We start from the raw sequence: 20,926 nt of genomic DNA on the forward strand, positions 1-20,926 counted from the left end.
TGTGGAAAGAAAAATACATTCAGCGATAAAAGCTTATACCAAAAATTGTTTTATTTTGCCGTAATTTATTACTCATTTCAATATTTTATACTGATAGAGCAATGTCCATTATAGGGGGCCCATTACTGGATCCACGTCCATTACCGGGGGCCCATTACTGGAACTTTAGTGTCCATGACTGGAGAAAAAAAGCATAGTTTTAATTAGTTAAATATGTGGAAACTAATTGCAGTATCTTTGATACAACACGCCTAAAACATGAAAGACGGATAGGACTTTCATCTTTTAACACGCTAAGCGGTAGACCATTTACATGTATAAGGGAAATATCATAAATACTCCAAATTTCCTCTTAAATGTCCCATGACTGGTGCTGTTACTATATACGTGTTTGTCACGTACCTCCAAAAACGGAAAATTGCCACAATATTCGAGTAAAGATGACATTTTAGAGCGTTAAAAGTCTGCCTTAGCTTAATATAATCGTGAAGATACAATAGCTAAACAATAACGAAGTCAATTTATTGTTCATCTGATTGACAATGTGTCAGTCAAAAACGTACCTACTTACTCATTTCAAGTGGCGATATCGTTTAATAAAGAGGTTGATATATGATAAGTGATAATTGTTTATGAAAATCAAAAATACTATTTGAAATCATCCTATAAGTGGTTTGACGTCATCCGCACTTTTTGTACGACCCCTGGTTATCACACTGGCACCGCTGTTGCCTCGCCATGTAAAGACCGCCATAAAATGAGATATTGTCCTCAGCTTGTGATGCGAACCCACACAATAACATTCTAATTTCACACCCAGGTCCTCGCCTTCACCGACGGCGAGACCGTCTCCATGATGCCCCCCGCGCAAGACCACAAGCGCCTCGGCGACGGCGACACAGGCCCCAATACCGGCGGAATGGGCGCCTACTGCCCATGTCCCCTCATCACTCCAGATCAGCTGCTGGATGTGAAGGATCAGGTGCTGCAGAGGGCTGTAAACGGACTGAAGGCTGAGGGCATCAAATATGTTGGTGAGTTGAAATACAACAGATATTAGGCGTGTCTCCTTATAACTAGGGTGTTAAACACTACAAGGGCCTTGGAGACGGTGATATAGGTCCCAACACCGGCGGAATTGGCGCCTACTGCCCTTGTCCCCTCATCACTCCAGGTCAGCTGCTGGATGTGAAAGATCAGGTGCTGCAGAGGGCTGTAGACAGACTAAAGTCTGAGGACATCATAGATGTTGATGAGTTCTATACGAATATAAATAAAATATCATATGTACAATATGTTAAAATCTATATTAAGGGAGTTGCATTGCATCACACGCGTGCCGTGTGTGATAAGGTTTGTTTGTCGTAAAACAAGTAAACAGAATCCAAGCTTTGATTATATTATAAATTGATAACCCGTAGCCACACCCGCTGTAGATATGCGACTATCATTTGGTTAAGGTTCCCTTGGAGTTCTGGATGAACATCAATACTTTAGATAAGAGATTCATGGTAGACAGGCGTGGCTCAGTTTGCAACAAGTACATCCGTCCCACACCAATTTTGGTGGCTAGCCATAAGCCACGCGTGGGGCTGTCGCCACTTAGCGGTCATATCTGTCCTAATCGTTACAGACGCGTTCTGTCAGAGAGTGAATCTTCTGTACCTAGTACTATTATTTATTCTGTGCTATTGATAAGAGATTCATGGTAGTGAACTTGTGAAAAAATTGTTTTTAGAGGTTTTATTTTCTGTTATGACTATCGGTGAACCTTATATCTTTGCAATTGAGGTGATCGAATCGTTCACTTAATATGGACAAAAGTATTTATCTAGAATGACAATAACTCTCCGTAGTAACAGATAAGTTCGTCCCAATCATGCAAAAGTCGATACAATGACCCCATACAAGCTCCGAGCAGTGATTATCGTAGCAGCAATTCACTCCGTGGTGTGTTATTGCGTTATATCTGCGTCACTTTCTTTCGTCATATTGAGATGAGCGATGCAACAGTAATGTTGTTATTTCGATGACCTTTTTTTACGGGCCCCAAAGACTGAGTCGTCTTGTTTACCTGGATGGCGACATATCATCTGGATGAATTCTACTTTCACTGGAATTTACGTCTTTATTGTATTTATTATTTATCAGCAATTGCCCTGTGATGCTAGATAACTAGAGTAGACAACCTATGAAATTTTGCTATATTATATTCACCTGAAAGATTGTACGTTTAAAGTCTATTCTCGCCTTATTAATAATAACACAATGGTCGGATTTAAGAACTTATCATTGGAATAGACTGTTGTATTTAACACTTTAAATGACTTAACTATTCACTTATTGACTCCCCAAGAGCCCGGTTACCCTTTATCCTATCTACACTTAACTAAGTAACTAGCACAGGAACTTATTCTTACGAATGCGGCTACCATCTTGAATGCCTCCCTTTCCCTCGTTGGATTAATCCGGTTTCATTACAATCTTTTCCTTTACCAAAAACTAACTAGTAAATATCGAACTCATTAATCAGGGCGTCATTTGAAATAAGCCGGGATGCGAGCTGCCGATCTTCAATTTGATAGTCATGTGCCTATTAGCCACTTGGATAGAGGTGCTCAAAATGTGTAATATGTATGTTTATTATCAGGCCCGGCTTTAGAGACCTAAGGCCCCTAAATAGGCACTTGGTATGATACTTGGAATTTAAGGGGGGCCTTCGGCCTTCTCCACCTCAATAATATTGCTAGGTCTCCTGCGCCCCAAGGCCCGGGCCTTGTGGGCTTAGGTGGAATCCGGTCCTGTTTACTACATCTTTAAATCACGATATTGATGTCATAAATACTATGCAATTACATGGATGCCCTATGACCTGCCATTGTACAGTTTACGTTCACATATAAATAATAGATAAATAAAGATAACTCGAGCAAATACGTATGACAACAGAATCTGTTAATCTGTTCATTTAGAAACGAGACTTTATTTTTATAGGCATAAAGTTGTGTTTCTATTTTAAACTGTCAATTAGCAATGTTACGTAAAAGTTGCGATTGTTGTCTTATTTTTGTTTGCGGCGATCTAATTAAATTGTTTTTTTAATGTTCGCCATATATAACGAATATTACGTAGGTTAAATATACCTACATTAGGTGGTATGTTTACAAAATGTATGTCTGTGTCCGTCCATGTGTTTTTGAGCTGCATAAGGTGCTGATTCTCTTATTTTTCAATATGAAATACAAGTTACAACGCTTAAAAAGTTAGTTTTTAACTGCTAGCTTTAAACAGCCTCAAGCCGATTGGATTTAATGAATTTAAACTCTATTTTGTTCAGATTAAGGTTTAAATTTTTGAGACCTTATTTCAAAGCCTGACTTTGTTCCCAGGTGTCCTATACGCTGGCATGATGATAACGAAGTCTGGCCCCATGACACTGGAGTTCAACTGTCGCTTCGGAGACCCAGAAACGCAGATCCTGATGACGCTTATGGAGACAGACCTCTACACCGTCTTGAAGGTCAGTATATTTGTGAACCATGGCGGTGGAGTTTGGAAACTCGCAGAGGCAGATCCTAAAACACTCATGGAGACGAACCTAACACAGCCTTGAAGGTTTAAGTTGAACCAATGTGTTATAAAGCTGGTATGGGTTGGGTACCTATTAGGCCTAACAACGATTGCTGCTGTCTCTGCTTTACCGATAGTGGCACGTTAGAGCACTTTTAAAAACCACGTTAGATTCAGAGTTATTCTACGGGACACAAGTTTGTCAACTGTATTCATATTATTCATACGCCGAATTGTACTCGACTCGACAAAGTTAGCGACCGTTTAAATAACCTAAAACCCCGAACTTTAGCCCGAGTAAAACAGCAAATATAACAATTAAACTTTTTCAGGCTTGCGTGGAGGGCACTTTAAAACAACTGCAAGTCACATGGAACACTAAACTATCTTCGGTCGGTGTAGTCATAGCCTCAAAAGGATACCCAGAGACTTCCACCAAGGGATGCGTCATCAGTGGTGAGTTGATTATTCACTTCCTATAACCCAAGTAACACAACGTAGCTGAATATTGTTTGAATAATAGAGCATGCCGTACTTAATGCTGAATAAGGTAGCTGTATAACAGCTGAATAAGCGCTAATACAGACGTTATACAGAAGGTTTGGGCGCAAAGTGGGCAGTGCCCACGCCGCTTATTTCTGAATAACAGTAATGTAATAGCTATATAAGTGTGTGCCCACACATTGAATCGCTGAATAACACTTGTATAGAGGCTGTCAAAAGCTTATATACCACTTTTAAACCAAAGTTATCCAGCTTTGTACACAATGAATCAGTTATTCACACGTTATGAAGCTTTTGGTTCCAAAGTGTATTTTTACAGAAAATATATAAAAATTTTACCTTCCAATAAAATTATTATTATGTTTCCTATCCACATCGGATATCTTCATTGAGAGAGTAACGCGATCGTTGACCAATGATGCCGCTAGCGTCTATGTAGTCGCTCCGCCCCACGCCGTGACGTAGTTCCGCTTCCACTTCCTGCGAACCGTTGCTCGCTTCCCGCTACTCGCCACCGCCATGTCATTGTTGAGGAGAAGTACCGTCGGCATAAAAGTAGCCTAGTAGCCTGCCAGGAAGGCATTACTCAGATATCCGATGTGGATAGGAAACATAATAATAATTTTATTGGAAGGTAAAATTTTTATATTATGTGTTCCGTACTCCACATCGGATATCTTCATTGAGACCTGTTTATTATCTCCTGGTGGCGAGTTAGCGGGCGCGCAAGCGATAGGGCTACACCTACTGTCATATATAGAACTCAGAGAAAGAATAAATATGTATACACCATATTGCAACCCATGAAATCACAGTGACTCGTTATAATGTGAATTACAGGAAATTGAGAATTGAAATTGTAATCTCAGGTTCGAATCTGACGTTAAACTGGTTTAAGAGAATTCTCATTCGAAATCGCATCCGGTCCGCAGAATCTCGGCGAGTCATGTTCCCAATTAACATAAGCGAAAATATCGCTAAGTGAATAGCTTTCCAGCCAATTTAGTTATTAAGTACATCGTGGATCAAAAGCAATCGTAGGCGAGGCCGGCTTGGATGAGACTGTGGCTGAAAGAAATAAGCGAAGTGTCCCCTAACATTTTGTGTAATTCTCGCAAGGTGACGTACCCAGACTACCTACTTATACTGGGTCTATACTTTATTCCGGAGCTTCTAAGAGTCCAGTCGGTAAGACACGTTATCTGGTTTAGAGCCGAATTTCGGACACAAAATAATAGCGTTAAAGTTATCTATGTAATTGCCCGGGCTACAGTGTAGTAGAGTAAGGTCATTGACCCTGCGGCCTGATGCTAACAGCAAAAGTGCGGCAGCTATTCTATCGTACTTCTTCTAACGTACCTAACGTTGTAGGGCTATTTAAATTAGGGCAAGTAGATGTCTCGCGTCCCAAGCTCGTGCTTTGGGAGGCGCTGGTCTCGCTATTAATGGCGTTGGAAGAAGGCATAGTGTCCGATAGTGGTTCATACACAGCACTTGTGAGAGGCTTATGAACGAGTATCGTTCTGAAAGCTAACATGAATAATAGAAATAGACGTCTGAGATAGCTCGCTACTTCACTGGATAGAGGTACCTGGCAGTTGATCTTATTTTTGATGCACCATAAAGACCGTTTCTACATTGTGGCCGTACATGCAGCCTAGACAAGGGGACGATCTAGGGGCTCCCGTTACTGTTTTCTATACAAACACAGTACCGGAATCGGGAATATCCAGTTCTTCCATATTAGTGAGACAGTGACAGTTGCGTTTCGTTCGCTACGTAGCGTTAGACCTTGGCATGTTATATGCATGCGCCAGTCACGCCAGTAGCGGATGTCACTCCTGATCCCGCCAGCTCGGTGTTGGAGCGTCCTATCTGACAGGAGCTACGCCTCATTCTTAAGGTCGTTGACTCGTAAGGGAGGGCGGTCTGACGTTGTGTTCACTAGGACCGCCAGTAAATTGCAAGCTTACCACAGCTGCTTTAAGACTCCTTATCACGCCGTCGCAGTACACAGACTAGGCTGGGAGGTGGAGACATCCATGCCAAGTCTCACAGGCAGCTGTCAAAGGTCGTGGTAGCAGTTCAATGAGTCTGTTAAGAAATACCGTGGCACAGTGCGAGGGCTCTCGAAAGCGGAGGCCGGCCAACAAGGCGCCTGTCAGGTGAAGCCAGTCTCGGCGGCTGCTGGGCGCAGCTGCCACTCGGGCGCGCAGTGACTTCTTGATAAACCGTCGCCCTCGGGGGTTGTACCGACCTGGCAAGTAGCAAGCAACCAGCGCGACCTGTAGACGATCTGCTGGCATCAGCAGTTTTTGCGACAGCCGTAGTAACGGAAGGGATGTAGTGTCGCCGTCGTTTTATGTATACTGTACCGGTGCGGTTGTATGTTTACACTTCTGTCGTCAGCGCTGCAGATGCGGCCCGTTAACGGTTACTCTTCGCTGAAAGGGCCTTACCTCGTACATTGTCTACCAATATTGGAGATTGTAACGGACTGCTTGCATAAGATGAGGAAGAAAGTGGTGCGAGGCTTTCGGCAGCTCCGTGTTGCTGGGGACTGCGAAGGCTTCACCTTCCTCCATGAACTAAAGTTTGCGAATTTGAGACTGAACAGAAGGCATTGGGTCTCATTTCTGCGAGAAACTCTGCAGCAAGGCAGGCCTGTATGTCGTGAAAAAGAAAACTTTCAATCGGTGTGTTGTGCCGCGTGTCCCACGTGATGTCTAGGAGCGTGATGGTCTAATTCGCTTTATCCGAAGAGACACCCTATATCGAGTTAGTATAGGGCATCGAGTTAGTAGCATGCTTTTAAGGAAATCGAACTGATGAAATCAAGTCTAAAATCGATTTTGGCGCTTTGCGTAACAAAAGTGTTTCGATAAAGTCGAATATAGACAGATGGAAACTGCTGGAGTCCTCCTGGCCCCTTTCTCTTAGCACCGGAAACTCAAGCTTGTTCAGGCGCAGCGGGTTTATTTGTCCCATTTTGTTTATTATGGCTTTTCGCACGAGTTCGTCTTTGTAAGACGGAACTTAAGCTGGAGAGCGCGAGCAAGCAGAGATAATTATGTGAAGTCTGCAGACCTTTTCGATGCCTTTCACCTCGGTTTCGAGTGGTCGCACAGGGCCTTGTCGCTAGCTGTTCTCCGGTTGGACCACTCCATGGCCTCGAGAAGTCGTAGGAACTTCGAAGCGACACAGCGAAGTCGATCAGCACCTTTATGAAGCCCGGGAACACGACGTATTTTCCTCTGAGTATCGACATATCTTACCGCTTTCAACTCCGGGCAGTCGAGCCGCACTAGGACGGGGCTCTTTACGACCTTGTCTGCCGTCGCCGGAGGATTCTTTACCCGAAACCAAGAGCTTAGCGGTCTGTTCGTGCTGTACCATACCATACCTATACCTGCACCATAGCTATAGGCGCCTGCGTACCTCAATGGAACCATGTGGACAGGACAAAACTGATACTGTGGCGCCCAGCGAGCAAGGGACGACATCGTCGTAGTTGCAGCATCGGTGGACAGCATCGGCGTGATTGTGGCAACCGCCGCCGCTCGGGAGGCGCCGGTGCGTGGAGCTAGGGGCGCCATCGTGGCGGCCGGCTCGGGGGGGGGGGGGGTGGGGCACCGGTGCCTGAGGCCGGGCGGCTCATGGCGGCCGCCACTGGTTCGGGAAGCGCTGGTGCGTGAGGCGAGGACCCATAGTGGCGGCCCGCTCTAGAGGCGTTGTCGCGTGAGGCGGGCGGCTCCATCGTGGCGGCCGCCGCCACCGGCTCGGGAGGCGCCGGTGCGTGATGCGAGAGGCGCCATCGTGGCGGCCAGCTCGGGAGGCACCGGTGCATGAGGCGGTCGCCGTCTGGCTGGCTGGTCTGGGAGGCACTGCTGTGAGGCGAGAGGCGCCATCGTGGCGGCCAGCTCGAGAGGCGCCAGTGCGCAGGTGGTGGTGCCATCGTGGCGGGCGGCATCATCGTGGCGGGCAGTGCCATTGTGGCAGCCGCCGCCGCCGCGTCGATGCGTAATGCGAGAGGCGCCATCGTGGCGGCCAGCTCGGGGGGCAGGCGGCGTCATCGAGCTGGCGGCGCCATCATGGCGGCCACCGTCGCCAGGCTCAGGTGCGAGAGGCGCCGTCGTGGCGGCCAGCTCGACAGGCGCCGGTGCGCGTGACGGACGTTACCGGCACGGGAGGCGCCGATGGCTAGGCTCGTAGCTGCACACATCATCACGGCGACGCTGTTGCCCTCGGCGGTGCCATCGTGGTGGCCACCACCGGCGCGTAGGTCACCAGCGGCGTCATGACGGGCGGCAACCAACGCGGCGATCGTCGCTGTACTCGTAGCATTTCCACTGCTTACACGTAACTTACCTTCCTTCCGCTAGAGCAGTCGGGACGCAGAAGCGGTCCGCCTTCACCTTGGCGCGATCCACCCGCGATGCGCCCGCAGCTGCAGGAGCGGGCGTGTGACGTCTCGCAGAGCCACGCGGATCTCTCGGAGTCCCGCTGGACTGGAAGCGTCCGCACCGCAACTGCAGCAATAGGAGCGGGCGTGTAACGTCTCGCGGAGTCCCGCGGACTGGAGGCGTCCGCACCGTGACTGCAGCAACAGGAGCGGGCGTGTGACGTCTCTCGGAGTCCCGCGGACTGGAGGCGTCCGCACCGCGACTGCAGCAACAGGAGCGGGCGTGTGACGCCTCTCGGAGTCCCGCGGACTGGAGGCGTCCGTACCGCGACTGCAGCAACAGGAGCGGGCGTGTGACGTCTCTCGGAGTCCCGCGGACTGGAGGCGTCCGCATCCGTACCGCGTCCGCACCGCGACTGCAGTAACAGGAGCGGGCGTGTGACGTCTCGCCGAGTCCTGCGGACTGGAGGCGTCCACCGTGGCCCGCAGCGTCGCGGTGTCCCGGAGTCACCTTGGACGACAGCAGAAGACGCGGCGCGCGCGGGCGGGGGCGGGCGCCGGGCCCGCGCCCCCGCGCCGGGGGACGGGGCGCCCCGGTCGCGCCGCAACTAACAACACGAGGTACTCCCAGGCTACTGCCTGAGAACCCTCCTTTAGTGACGAAGTAACTTCTAGAATATCTTAAACTGGCTCACCGGATGGTTCGAGACAATCCAAACCTCCTTATCAGCGAAGCGCGGCACCCGGCAGCGGCGCGCGCAGGCCGTCCGCCGTCGCGCCGCCCCCGCCGCCGCAGGCACGATGACCGCACGTTCCCTCTCCGATGCGGAGCGACTTGTTACCACTTGTTAACAAAAACCACTGACGCACTTCCTACTTCGATCTCGAAAATGCGAGTTAACGGTAACGATTTTAGCAGCATGGAATGCGAAAATTAATTTAGCAAGAAAAAAGTGGGTAGAATCGAAAAGCACCGTTCGATGGCTTCGATCGCGAGACCGCCAAAAGACTAATAGTGGCGATCTCTGCCATATCTCACTATTTTAATCGACCGAGCTTTGGATCGGAAATGTTAAAGCACCATGCTGCAAAAATATACGCAAAAAATATTTGCGGACCATCGGTCAAGACGGTCGACGAAACAATGACATGGCGGTGGCGAGTAGCGGGAAGCGAGCAACGGTTCGCAGGAAGTGGAAGCGGAACTACGTCACGGCGTGGGGCGGAGCGACTACATAGACGCTAGCGGCATCATTGGTCAACGATCGCGTTACTCTCTCAATGAAGATATCCGATGTGGAGTACGGAACACATAATATTCAGATATTTGTGTTAAATCAATGATATGTCTTCCATTTTAATTTGTGAACTCGTGTCAAAGGTTAGTTTCTGCAGTGAAAACTTACAAAATAAGGAGGACATCACCCATATATTTATTTGATGTTTACATAACTTCAATTTCATTGCGCATGCGACTTTACTGTTAATATATATATGCATTTTATTTAAAATTTTAAAGCGCCGCGTAAATAATGCACCGTTTCAAAAGTAAATATAGAAAATTTACTACTCCACATTTAAATTTGTAATTTTTCTGCCGTGTTTAGATGTTTTAGTGATAGAAAATGTACTTTAACAAGTTATGCTACGATAAAACTAGTTTTATAAATGAATAAAATGGGTTTTTCAGTTCATTTTCAATTCCTATATAATTGTAGAGGTTAAAAAGTGAGCAACCGTAATGGCGTCCGACTGTGCTGAATATAAGCTGCTGCCACAGCTATTATTGTGCTAATTTCTGAATAAGCATTCACATTATTCGCGTTACTAAGCAACATGTTAGATAATAATGGTCATAACACAACAAGTTTTGAATAACATCAGTATAATAGTAATTGTTTTCTCAATCTCAAAGCCTATTAGGGTTCTATACACAAATAGTAAAAACCACATAGATCCTCACTACTTTGATGATAAAACATTATAGGTATGTAACACGGGCAATATTCAATCCTACTTCCCACTAATATTATAAACGCGATATAATATATAAGTTATATGATAAATCTGGGGGCACGGCAGTTTACACAGTTATTTTTTCCGTTATCAATTCCGACAAATATGTAGTAGGTAAAGGTAACGCAAAGATGTACGACGTGAGTACGAAGATGTATATAGTATGAGTATGGTATGGTTACGAGTATGGTATGAATATGAATATGGTATAGGTGCGAAGGTGAGGGTATATCATTCATTCATTCATATTAGTAGCGGGTATCACGGGTATGAGTACAATTAAGTATAGTTTGATATGGGCAGTATTGTTTAGGTATGAGTACGAGTACAGTGTGGGATGGGTATGAGTAGACCCACTTGAAAACTAAAAACAGTCTGTTCAAAATCGACAGGAGAATCGATTTCTCTATGAGGGTGATTATTTTATTTTTCTCATACCCAGTCCAGTCTACAACTTTTTAATGCAACAATATGAATAACTAGCATTTGTCACATTGTTTTCCAACTAACAACAACCTTAAATGGCCATTGGTAAACTTTATCTCGTTGCAGTAAGGTATGAAAATGGTCAGTTAACAGTGTTTACGATGGTAACTAGCAATTGTTTTACGTCATTAAAAGTAGAGATGCAACGGATAGTTGTTTGGCCGGATACCGGATATCCGGCCTGGACACTGGCCGAATATCCGGTATCCGGCCGCCGGATATTCGGCCGGCGGAACTATACCTACATTTCGGTTTTTCAGGTGCGCATTCTGCAGGTTTGACCTGTTTCCTAGTAAACGTTCGCGCGGACTCATTTCTAGGTTCGAAATGAGTGCGCGTGCAAGTCAGTGGAATGATTAAATTGTTTTAAAATAATAAACAAGTACGATTATGACCGTGTCTGTTTCTTAAATCCAATTTGTTTACTAACACGCTCAAGCTCAAAGCAATCAGACTCAAGTAGCACTGTTGACCGTGTATAAAGCTACGGAACCCTCTCCACTGCGCACTTGTTGATACTATAAGCAGTAGTTTGAATAGCGCCTCTCATTGCGTTCATTTTGCAGCTTTTAGCAAGAAAATATAGTATTTGTGTACTAAAATCGCTATAACTTAAGTATAAGTGTTGTTTTAGTATTTATTATTCAAGTCAAGTCAAGTCAAAGTCAAAAATACTTTATTCATGTAGGCCTAGTAACAAGCACTTATGAACGTTATTCAGACGTTATGTCAATAAAAGCCATAATTAACCCATATATGCAGCTACTGAATAACAAATAATATGTGGATTTTATTACAGCTTCCAGTAATAGCGTCCACCTTTATTCAAAAACTAGCGTTAAAACAGAAACTGCAACCGCTTTTATACAGTTGAAAGTCTTCACCGACGCTTCTTTTCAGCATTTAGTAGCCACTATCACATTTTTCTTAATATTGTCTGCTTAAAATCATACAACACAGAATATATACAGCTAATTGCTGCTAATGCTGCTATTATGCAGCTTTTAGTAACCACAAATGCTTTAAGCTGAATAATGTCTGAGTAACTGTGTAAGAAATAAGTATTATTCAGCTTTAATATGCAAAACCGATACTATGCAAAATTTATTCAGCATTTGTTGGTATAAAGGCCCCACTAGGCCCACATATTTTCTTATTCCGAATTTAGTAATTTCCACCGCATATACACAAAATTTATGCAATCTTAATTTGAATAAGATGATAAGTTTACTCTATTATCCTGCTTGTGTGTTACTTGGGAAACATTAATCTCTAGAACTGTTATCTCGATCTTCAAGTCTACGAAAAATATCCTGGTCACGGCACCAAACTGTAACTAGCTAATAACATTTTATGATTTTGCTAATACATCTGACATCTACATCATAACTTAAACTGGTAAATGGTCTAATTCTCGCTTATCTACTCTGATTTACCTTCTAATTTATATTGTAATTGAAACTTTGAATATTTACAATTACAGTAACGTAGGTCTTATTTGATATTCATTTAAAATTCTATGACTTTTAACGAAACGGGACTATTAATGTCTATGTACCTATAAGTATTGCTTCATATTTTATTTTATACTTGAACAGGTCTGATCCAGGTATTCCAGGTTAAGTAAAAAAAAACATGTATAATTTAATTTAGTTTAGGACTTGTATCAAGAAAGTGATTAAATTCAACGCATAAAATATAAATAATAGTACACATAATTCTTAAATCAAACTGGAAAAGCATTTGTACGAATTTGTTATTTACTTGCCTACTTTACAGTAGTCTTCTTCTTTTCAATGTGCTATTTTCTAAATCTCAATACCTTTTCAGGTCTCTCCCAAGTTCAGTCGAACCCAGGCGTAGTGGTGTTCCACAGCGGCGTTGCCCGCGGCGCTAACGGCACTCTAGTGACCGCCGGTGGCCGAGTTTTGCTCGTTTGTGCTCGAGCGGCTTCCCTTCGTGCTGCGGCCGCCGCCGCCGCCGCTGCTGCGGGCGCCATAGACTTCCCTGGCAAGCAGTACAGGAAGGACATCGCGCACAAGGCCTTCTCCAAGTAAGTGACGTTTCTATATCGTTGTAGCCGATAACAGCACGCTGCTAGGGACTTCCGGCGGCCGAGTTGGCGCTGCCCTGTCTGGTATATACTCCCGTGGTAAGCTATACAAGACGAATATTTAGCGAACGCTTTGACGCTGACAGCGATTGGTGCAACTGACCCTTAGTCTGATTTGGATCTCACGTTTGATCATCCTTAATAAATATTGATTTTTGACCGCCGCGGTAATTATGAGGCTTCTTTGACAATTATGTTCATTGTATGTTCACTATGCAGTAGGTAACTAGGTTGTCAAGCATTTAACAATTCAGTTAGCAGTTAAAAGTTTGCACTTTACAATTAGTTAAGGTTCTCTTAATCCATATGTATTTTTCTTTTAATGTTTAAATACGGATGCGTTGTTCTATTTACCCATCGCGTAGCAGGTTGTTATTTTATCTAAAGAAATGATTTATGCACATACTACATAAAAATACTTGCTTGGCCTGCTTCGCCTACCTAGTAGGTACTTACCTCCTCATAAGTCTCACTCTCATTAAATTTTCTACCCCTCAGTCATCTCCGTAAGTCGATATCTAAGGTACATAAATAGTATCTTTTGTAATAATCAATTTAGCTCCCAATTTCATCTGAATCTAGCCAGCCCTTGTTGCATGACAACGTAACAAACATCCAAGCATAAAAACTTCCGTTTAGTTGGATCTTTAGACAGCAATTTTTTTTCGCAACTTGTATTGGGTGTCCCGCATAATATTTTCCAAACACATTTTATTATAGTCTGTTAACGACACTGAACGCATGAAACCGAATTGACACTATTGAGAATCTCCTCCTTTTGAAAGCTTGAAGTTGGTTTAAAATTCCACCCAATATCATGGGCTCTATTTTTGAACCGCATCCTTTAAAAAATTCTTTGTCTGTTGCTTAGCTCATGTTGCAGGTATCTGCATTATTATATTCATTTCGTATTCATTTTCTTCATATATGTTATTTGTTTCAGCATGCCCCACCTCAAATGACCATGAGTTTTCGCTTCACATTCCATGTTACATTCCAATCTGCATTTGTATCATTGTAATCAATGCATTGTTTTCAAAAATCTCCATTTCATGTTATGTTTTCTAAATAAATATTATTTTCTTCGCATTTAGCATTTCATTTTCCTTCATTTAGTCCTGTCATGGTCTTCCCTATTTTTAGAAGATTCGGGTCGCCTAAATGAAGTCTATATTCTTTACTCAATTGCTACGAGTATGAAGTGTTCAAATGCTAACCTTTGAAAATGTGCCATACGATAAAAAATAACCTCAGTTCCATTCTAGATGTTTTATTAGATAGTTAAGCATATTTTTATAGTTAATTCAAAGCACCTAGCTTTAATTTGCGTCTTCTTCTTCAGTATATTCCTCCATTTCTTCCTTCTTTATATTCATTTCAATCTCGTCCTGGGAATCTGAGAAAAAAAATCCAAATTATACATTTAAAATTTAAAAATTATATGAAATATTTTGATTACGTTAAACATATCACTCCCACAACTAAGACATAAATAATGATAAGGTATAAAAACATACATCTATAGTAGAATTTAACACTCAATTCTTCAATCACTTATTGCCCCAGATTTGAAGTATAGCTAAATTGTAACAAACATATTTTTTTGTGTAGGTCATGTTTTAAGTAAATATTAAAATTTAGTTTATAAATTGTTAAAGTCCATAAGACATATGTTATAGAATAGAATAGAATAGCCTTTATTGACCAAAAAATTAAATTTCAGTACATATTACATTTATATAAATTCACATTTCATTTATATCAATTAGTTTCAATATTTTTTCCTTATTAACTTTAACAAATAATTGTAATGTCATTGCTTTTTAATAATTATTTCAGTCTGCCTTCTGGGAAGACATACGTTATAAATAGAAAACTCAGTAGGGGGTTTACTTCCCAACAATAGTATCAGTCAGTACACAAACCTGGTGGTGCTTCAAAAGATACTGGTTTAATTCAAGTTTCATACAGGTTTGATCGGCAAGTGGTCCTGTTACTCCTGATGTGGGGTAGGTTTCTGCGGCGGTTTTAGCACTTATTTCTCCTTTGTGCGTCTTCTTGTGGCTCAGTAAAGTACTTTTAAGAACAGCAGCATAATCACATTTATGTCGCTTTTCACCAGTGTGGGTTATTATTTTTATTATAGACTCTTTATTTCCATAACTCTTACAAATTATTTAGTTTCTGCTAAAATATGTTTTGGTTATTATATGGTCTCGCAACATATTTTTTCGTACAGTTGCATAACTACATTTCTCACATTTCTAGGGCTTCTTACCGGTGTGTAACATTTTATGGGTTCGTAAATTATGTCTGTAGGCACTTGAATAACTGCATTGGTCGCATTTGTATAGCTTTTCACAAAAATGCGTCCATTTATGTGATGTGAAACTTTGTTTGAGGGCAGTAGCAAAATCACATTGGTCACATTTGTATGGCTTTTCACCGCCGCATACCTTTGTATGTACCCTTTCATGAATTCGCAATTTGTGTTTGTAAAAACTAGCATAACTGCATTGACCACATTTGTAAGGCTTGTCTCCAATGTGTATCTTTTTATGTTCTCGTAAACTATTTTTATGTGCACTAGCAAAATTACATTGGCCACATTTGTGTGGCTTTATACCAGTGTGTGTCGATTCATGGCTTTTTAAATTACTTTTGCGTACAGAAGCGTAATCACATTGCCCACATTTGTAAGGCTTTACATTAGAGTGTTTCTCTTTATGACATTTCAAACTTCGTTGGTGTACGGTAGCAAAACTGCATTGGCCACATTTGTAATTACGGGGCTTCCCACTTCGTTCCTTTTCTTGAGTTTTCCCTACAACAATAGAGAATATAATTAGTTATTTGTTTTACAAGGGAGTAAAGTTGTTGTTTAACCCGTGCTACTAATATTGATACTCGAGCAAGCAAAAGATTCCTTAACCCTTCAAGTGGCATAATACGTCATTTTTGAGTAATTGGAACTTTGAGTGTAAAACATTGGTGGAGGAACATGCAATTTTAATGCTAAAAGAGAGCTTGTAAAGACCAAAACAAGTCATACCACTGATTGGTTTTAGCAAGATCTGAACTGAATGTTAAGACAAAAAAATTCACACACATAACAGCCTGATCAACATCACTCAACCGAGTAATGAAAGTTCCCATACAATAACATTTAGAGAATACTTTAATGGTGACAGATGGTTTGGTGCAACGGACCCCTAAGTATGATATTGATGTTTTGAATCAATGGGATATATTTCCTTCCGGGCGTGCCCAAACATAAAACAATTGAGAAATCAGAGACACCCCACAACTGCCATACTGTTCTGTATCTCAAATCAAAATATAATGCAAATTCGATTTTCAACATCATTTTTTAGGGTTCCGTACCCAAAGGGTAAAACGGGACCCTATTACTAAGACTTCGCTGTCCGTCCGTCCGTCCGTCCGTCTGTCACCAGGCTGTATCTCACGAACCGTGATAGCTAGACAGTTGAAATTTTCACAGATGATGTATTTCTGTTGCCGCTATAACAACAAATACTAAAAACAGAATAAAATAAAGATTTAAATGGGGCTCCCATACAACAAACGTGATTTTTGACCAAAGTTAAGCAACGTCGGGAGGGGTCAGTACTTGGATGGGTGACCGTTTTCTTTTTGCTTTTTTTTGTTTTTTTTTTGCATTATGGTACGGAACCCTTCGTGCGCGAGTCCGACTCGCACTTGCCCGGTTTTTTATTTTTGTGATACCTATTATTATTATTATTTTTTATTAAAGCCTTCCTTATACGAACTGTTAACATTTCATTTAACAATTATAATTTTATGTATGTATATTTCTATATACATGTTCGTAAGGTCTTTTTGACCTAGGCCTCTTCCGAATCGCCTTTTTCTAATATATTTAAGTATTTGTCCAACATTTTCTTCCATTCTTGTCTATCTATTGCCATTTCTCTCCAGTCTTTTCCTTTTTTTGTGATACCTATATTGGGTTTATTCTGATTCTTTAGAGTAAGTTACACCAAACCATCTGCTGCCATTGAAGTTTCTACTGAATTTTATCGAATGGGAATTTTGATAGTACAATGCTGAGCGACATTGATCAGTCTGCTGTGGTACTTATCTGTCTTGACAAATTTCGCTGTGATAACTTCCATAGTAAACAAACCCTATTAAAAACTGACCTTCCATTGGCCTCTCCATTATCTCGGGGCCGAGCACTAGCTCATCTTTTACAATATGGTCAGCATACAACTCTGAAGTATCCACAGCGTTCACGCCATGCCTTTTTAAGCAAGTCGGTTCGTGTTTTACTATATCCTCAGCCGACGGGTGTTCTTCTGGTTCTTCTTTCACACGCACACTGTCATAAGGTGTTTTTACACTGATATATTGCACTGGCTCAACTTTTACACGCACTTCGTCGAGTGCTTCTGTTGATTCTTTTACACAGATATTGTCCTCATGTTTTATACACACTTCTTCCATTGCATCTAGCGGTGTCGACTCCATCGTAAACTTTAGAACACAAAACTACCAGCTATGGGTCATTCAAATCAATATTACAAAGATAGATTTATTTTTGTAGTGTAAGCTAAGCTAAACTGTAAAATTTAGATATATGTCGATATTAATAGTGTCTATTTGTGTAACTCTAAACAATTAAATAAGAACTAGAAAGTAAAATGTTTCACTTCACTTCTACGGTGTGTGTTTGTCGGTCACTATAATATAGCGACCACTATATTATAGCGCAGAATCGCAGGTAAGCGAAATGTCAATTTTGACGTTTACGTTTTGTTTTCGTTGCGTTCTGATATTTACCAATTATTGATTCCCCATACACCATACAGGGGGGGGGGGGGTCCTTTTCACCCACTCGGGGTAATATGTCCTTTCCCTGGTGAAGAGGTAACCTATTGTTGATGTGTATGTCATGTATTTTTTGACGATTGCAGCGCCATCTGCGTTAAGCTTTGCGCGTTTATCATCACAGTAAGGGGCCGATTCGCATATTTTTGTCGGTCAGGATAGAGGATGTGTTAATTAACATACCATGCAATAAACGACCCGTTTCTCATGAAACATTTTCTTTCCAGAATCAACGGTCTCTCCTACCTTCAAGCCGGTGTCGACATCGATGCCGCAGCGTTGCTAGTGCGCAAGATCGAGCCTCTAGCTACTGGGACGCATCGCCGTGGCGTTCTAGGCAGGCTGGGGTGCTTTAGTGGCCTGTTCCAGCTCGCGGCCATGGACCCGCTGCTGAAGGATCCCGTGCTGGTGCAGGGGACTGATGGAGTCGGAACCAAGCTTAAGGTATATCTTCACTAGCCTTATATCGACCAGGATATGGACCGATAACCTTACCCCCCCCATTCCCGGTCGATATCAGTCTAGTGAAACTAATCGTGAATCAATCAAGACTGTTAAGGTATCATGTCTCCACATATTGTGTCCACATGTGGGCCTAACTTGGCGTATCTACACGCAGATGCGACGGAATGAGATCGCTATAATACTTGCTCCCTCTAACGCATACCTGCATCCTGTGGCACTCGTCCATTTGGCCAATTATGGTTTTAGAAATGCAGCAAATATTTAAACAGTTTTTTTGGTTTTCAACAGATAGCGGAAATCATGAAGAAATATGACACGATCGGCCAAGACCTGGTCGCTATGTGCGTGAACGATATCCTCTGCGCTGGAGCGGAGCCCTTCGCGTTCCTGGACTACATGGCATGTGGCAGACTACAAGTTGACGTGGCAACGACCATTGTCAGCGGCATCGCTGATGCCTGTATACAGTCCGGCTGCGCGCTGCTGGGTAAGTTTCTTCATTTTTCATAACAGGTAGCAGTAACCATGAAGAAATATGACACGATCGCCAAGACCTGGTGGCTATGTGCGTGAACGACATCCTCTGCGCTGGAGCGGAGCCCTTCGCGTTCCTCGACTACATGGCATGTGGAAGACTACAAGTTGATGTGGCAACGACCATTGTCAGCGGCATCGCTGATGCCTGTATACAGTCCGACTGCGCGCTGTTGGGTAAGTTTATTCATTTCTCATAACAGGTAGCAGTAATCATGAAGAAATAAGACACGATCGGCCAAGACCTGGTCGCTATGTGCGTGAACGACATCCTCTGCGCTGGAGCGGAGCCCTTCGCGTTCCTAGACTACATGGCGTGTGGCAGACTACAAGTTGACGTGGCAACGACCATTGTCAGCGGCATTGCTGATGCTTGTATACAGTCCGGCTGCGCGCTGCTGGGTAAGTTTCTTCCATTTTCAAAACTAGGTAAGGATTCTCTTCTTTCATTTATTACAGGTATACCTCTAAGACGAATGATGGTTCCTATAAAGCAGCGGTCGGCAACCTGCGGCCCGCGGGCCGCATGCGGCTCGTGAACCTGTCACTTGCGGCCTGAGTGCCGCCTTGGCTATTTTGTATGTAATAGTGACGAACGAAAATGTCTCATAAAGTCATAAATATTAACAAAGTACGGCCCGCGTCACTTCCATTAACTACCATGTGGCCCTTGGCTGCTAAAAGGTTGCCGACCGCTGCTATAAAGTATTAGTATGTATAGTACATGGGTTCTTCTAATCCTTAATGTTTTCCTCAGGCGGTGAAACCGCAGAGATGCCCACAATGTACGACATCGGGAAATACGACCTGGCCGGCTTCGCGGTAGGCGTGGTCGACAACCACAAACAACTGCCTCGCACCAGAGAGATCAGAGCCGGCGACGTCGTGCTCGCCCTGGCATCCACTGGCGTGCACAGTAACGGGTACAGCTTGGTGCAGAAAATCATGCTGGAGACTGGACACAGGTGTGTACACGAAAATGGAGCCTATCTCTCTCACATTAAGGTTTGATTAATTTTTTGCGGAAAACCACTGGCGATTTTGCTGTAGGAGTCGTGGACAACCACAAACAACATGTGATTGTATATAAAGACAAAATCTTACTGATTGGGATTAGGTAAGTGTATTTTACAGTGGCGGCGCGTCAAACATATCCATGCCATGGCAAGCCGGGGCTAATTTGGCTTACATATTTCCTTTACAACTCTGCTCAAACGTCCAAAAACAGGCAAGCCGGTGGAAATCGGCTTTGATGGACGCGCCGCCACTGGTATTTTATACCAGTTGAGAAAACTAGCTCACACACAAGTCAATTGATGTGAAGTCTGCATTGAACTAAGTTCTTTCAATCTTTTATATCTTGCATCGCTATTCGTGTCTCCTTTTTCATTTTTCACTGTCTCTAAAACTGTCAAATCCCCGCAGCTACTTCGAGAAAGCGCCATTCAGCACCGCCAACAAAACCTTCGGCGAAGAGTTTCTCGCACCGACCGGGTTGTACGTGAACGCGCTCCTCCCGGCCGTCAAGAAGGGCTCCATCAAGGCCATGGCCCACATCACTGGCGGAGGCCTGCTTGAGAACATACCGAGGGTGCTGCCAGCCGGGGTGAAGGTCGTGCTTGATGCTCTGAAGTTCAAGATCAAACCTATCTTCGGATGGTTACAGGCTAAGGGTGAGTTTCCTGACCTGATATATGTAAACAGGTAACAGTTTAAATTTAAAGCTTGGATTGTTTTGTCTTCACACCAAAATACAAAAGAGTTAACTTTATGTTCACTTCATCGTAACAGTACGTAGAGTCTGTTCGGAAAGAGGAAAATCGTGGAATGTATTGGGCTCCATACATTCCATCTCTTTCGGCACAGACTCTACAATCAGTAGATAGAGTCAAACCGTAAAAAGTCTGCAGCGATTTTGATAGCCCACGCAGTGCAAGTGTCATTTTAAACGTCAAACTTCTATG

General features: G+C 43.2%; 2 protein-coding genes across 4 annotated transcripts in view; one reads left to right on the forward strand and one right to left on the reverse strand.

Moving 5' to 3' along the window:
- The window catches only part of LOC134670295 (trifunctional purine biosynthetic protein adenosine-3), a 48,842-nt gene that overhangs the window by 12,819 nt on the left and 15,097 nt on the right, over positions 1–20,926 (forward strand). The window contains exons 4-11 of one of the 2 annotated variants that reach the window (XM_063528040.1): positions 821–1,034; positions 3,390–3,520; positions 3,903–4,026; positions 12,809–13,031; positions 18,191–18,407; positions 18,717–18,915; positions 19,720–19,927; positions 20,388–20,635. In XM_063528040.1, coding sequence (XP_063384110.1) covers positions 821–1,034; positions 3,390–3,520; positions 3,903–4,026; positions 12,809–13,031; positions 18,191–18,407; positions 18,717–18,915; positions 19,720–19,927; positions 20,388–20,635 — 1,564 coding nt within the window. Of the gene's footprint in view, positions 1–820; positions 1,035–3,389; positions 3,521–3,902; positions 4,027–12,808; positions 13,032–14,034; positions 14,181–18,190; positions 18,408–18,716; positions 18,916–19,719; positions 19,928–20,387; positions 20,636–20,926 lie in introns of those variants that run through there. The other variant, XM_063528039.1, reaches the window with a different exon arrangement.
- On the reverse strand, positions 14,340–17,755 carry LOC134670297 (uncharacterized). Of its 2 annotated transcripts, XR_010099040.1 has the most exons (3): positions 17,276–17,755; positions 15,017–15,915; positions 14,340–14,487 (listed from the first exon to the last, which is right to left on the reverse strand). XR_010099040.1 is itself a non-coding variant. In XM_063528043.1 (2 exons), the coding sequence occupies exons 1-2, from the start codon at positions 17,601–17,603 to the stop codon at positions 14,411–14,413; spliced, it is 405 nt and encodes a 134-aa protein (XP_063384113.1). In that variant the 5' UTR covers positions 17,604–17,715; the 3' UTR covers positions 14,396–14,410. The 2 variants fall into 2 exon arrangements, 1 of the variants encoding a protein (XP_063384113.1); XM_063528043.1 differs by lacking the exon at positions 15,017–15,915 and having other exon boundaries at positions 14,396–14,487; positions 17,276–17,715.

This window comes from Cydia fagiglandana, chromosome 13, assembly GCF_963556715.1.
Source record: "Cydia fagiglandana chromosome 13, ilCydFagi1.1, whole genome shotgun sequence".
In the NCBI taxonomy this organism is placed as follows: Eukaryota; Metazoa; Arthropoda; class Insecta; order Lepidoptera; family Tortricidae; genus Cydia; species Cydia fagiglandana.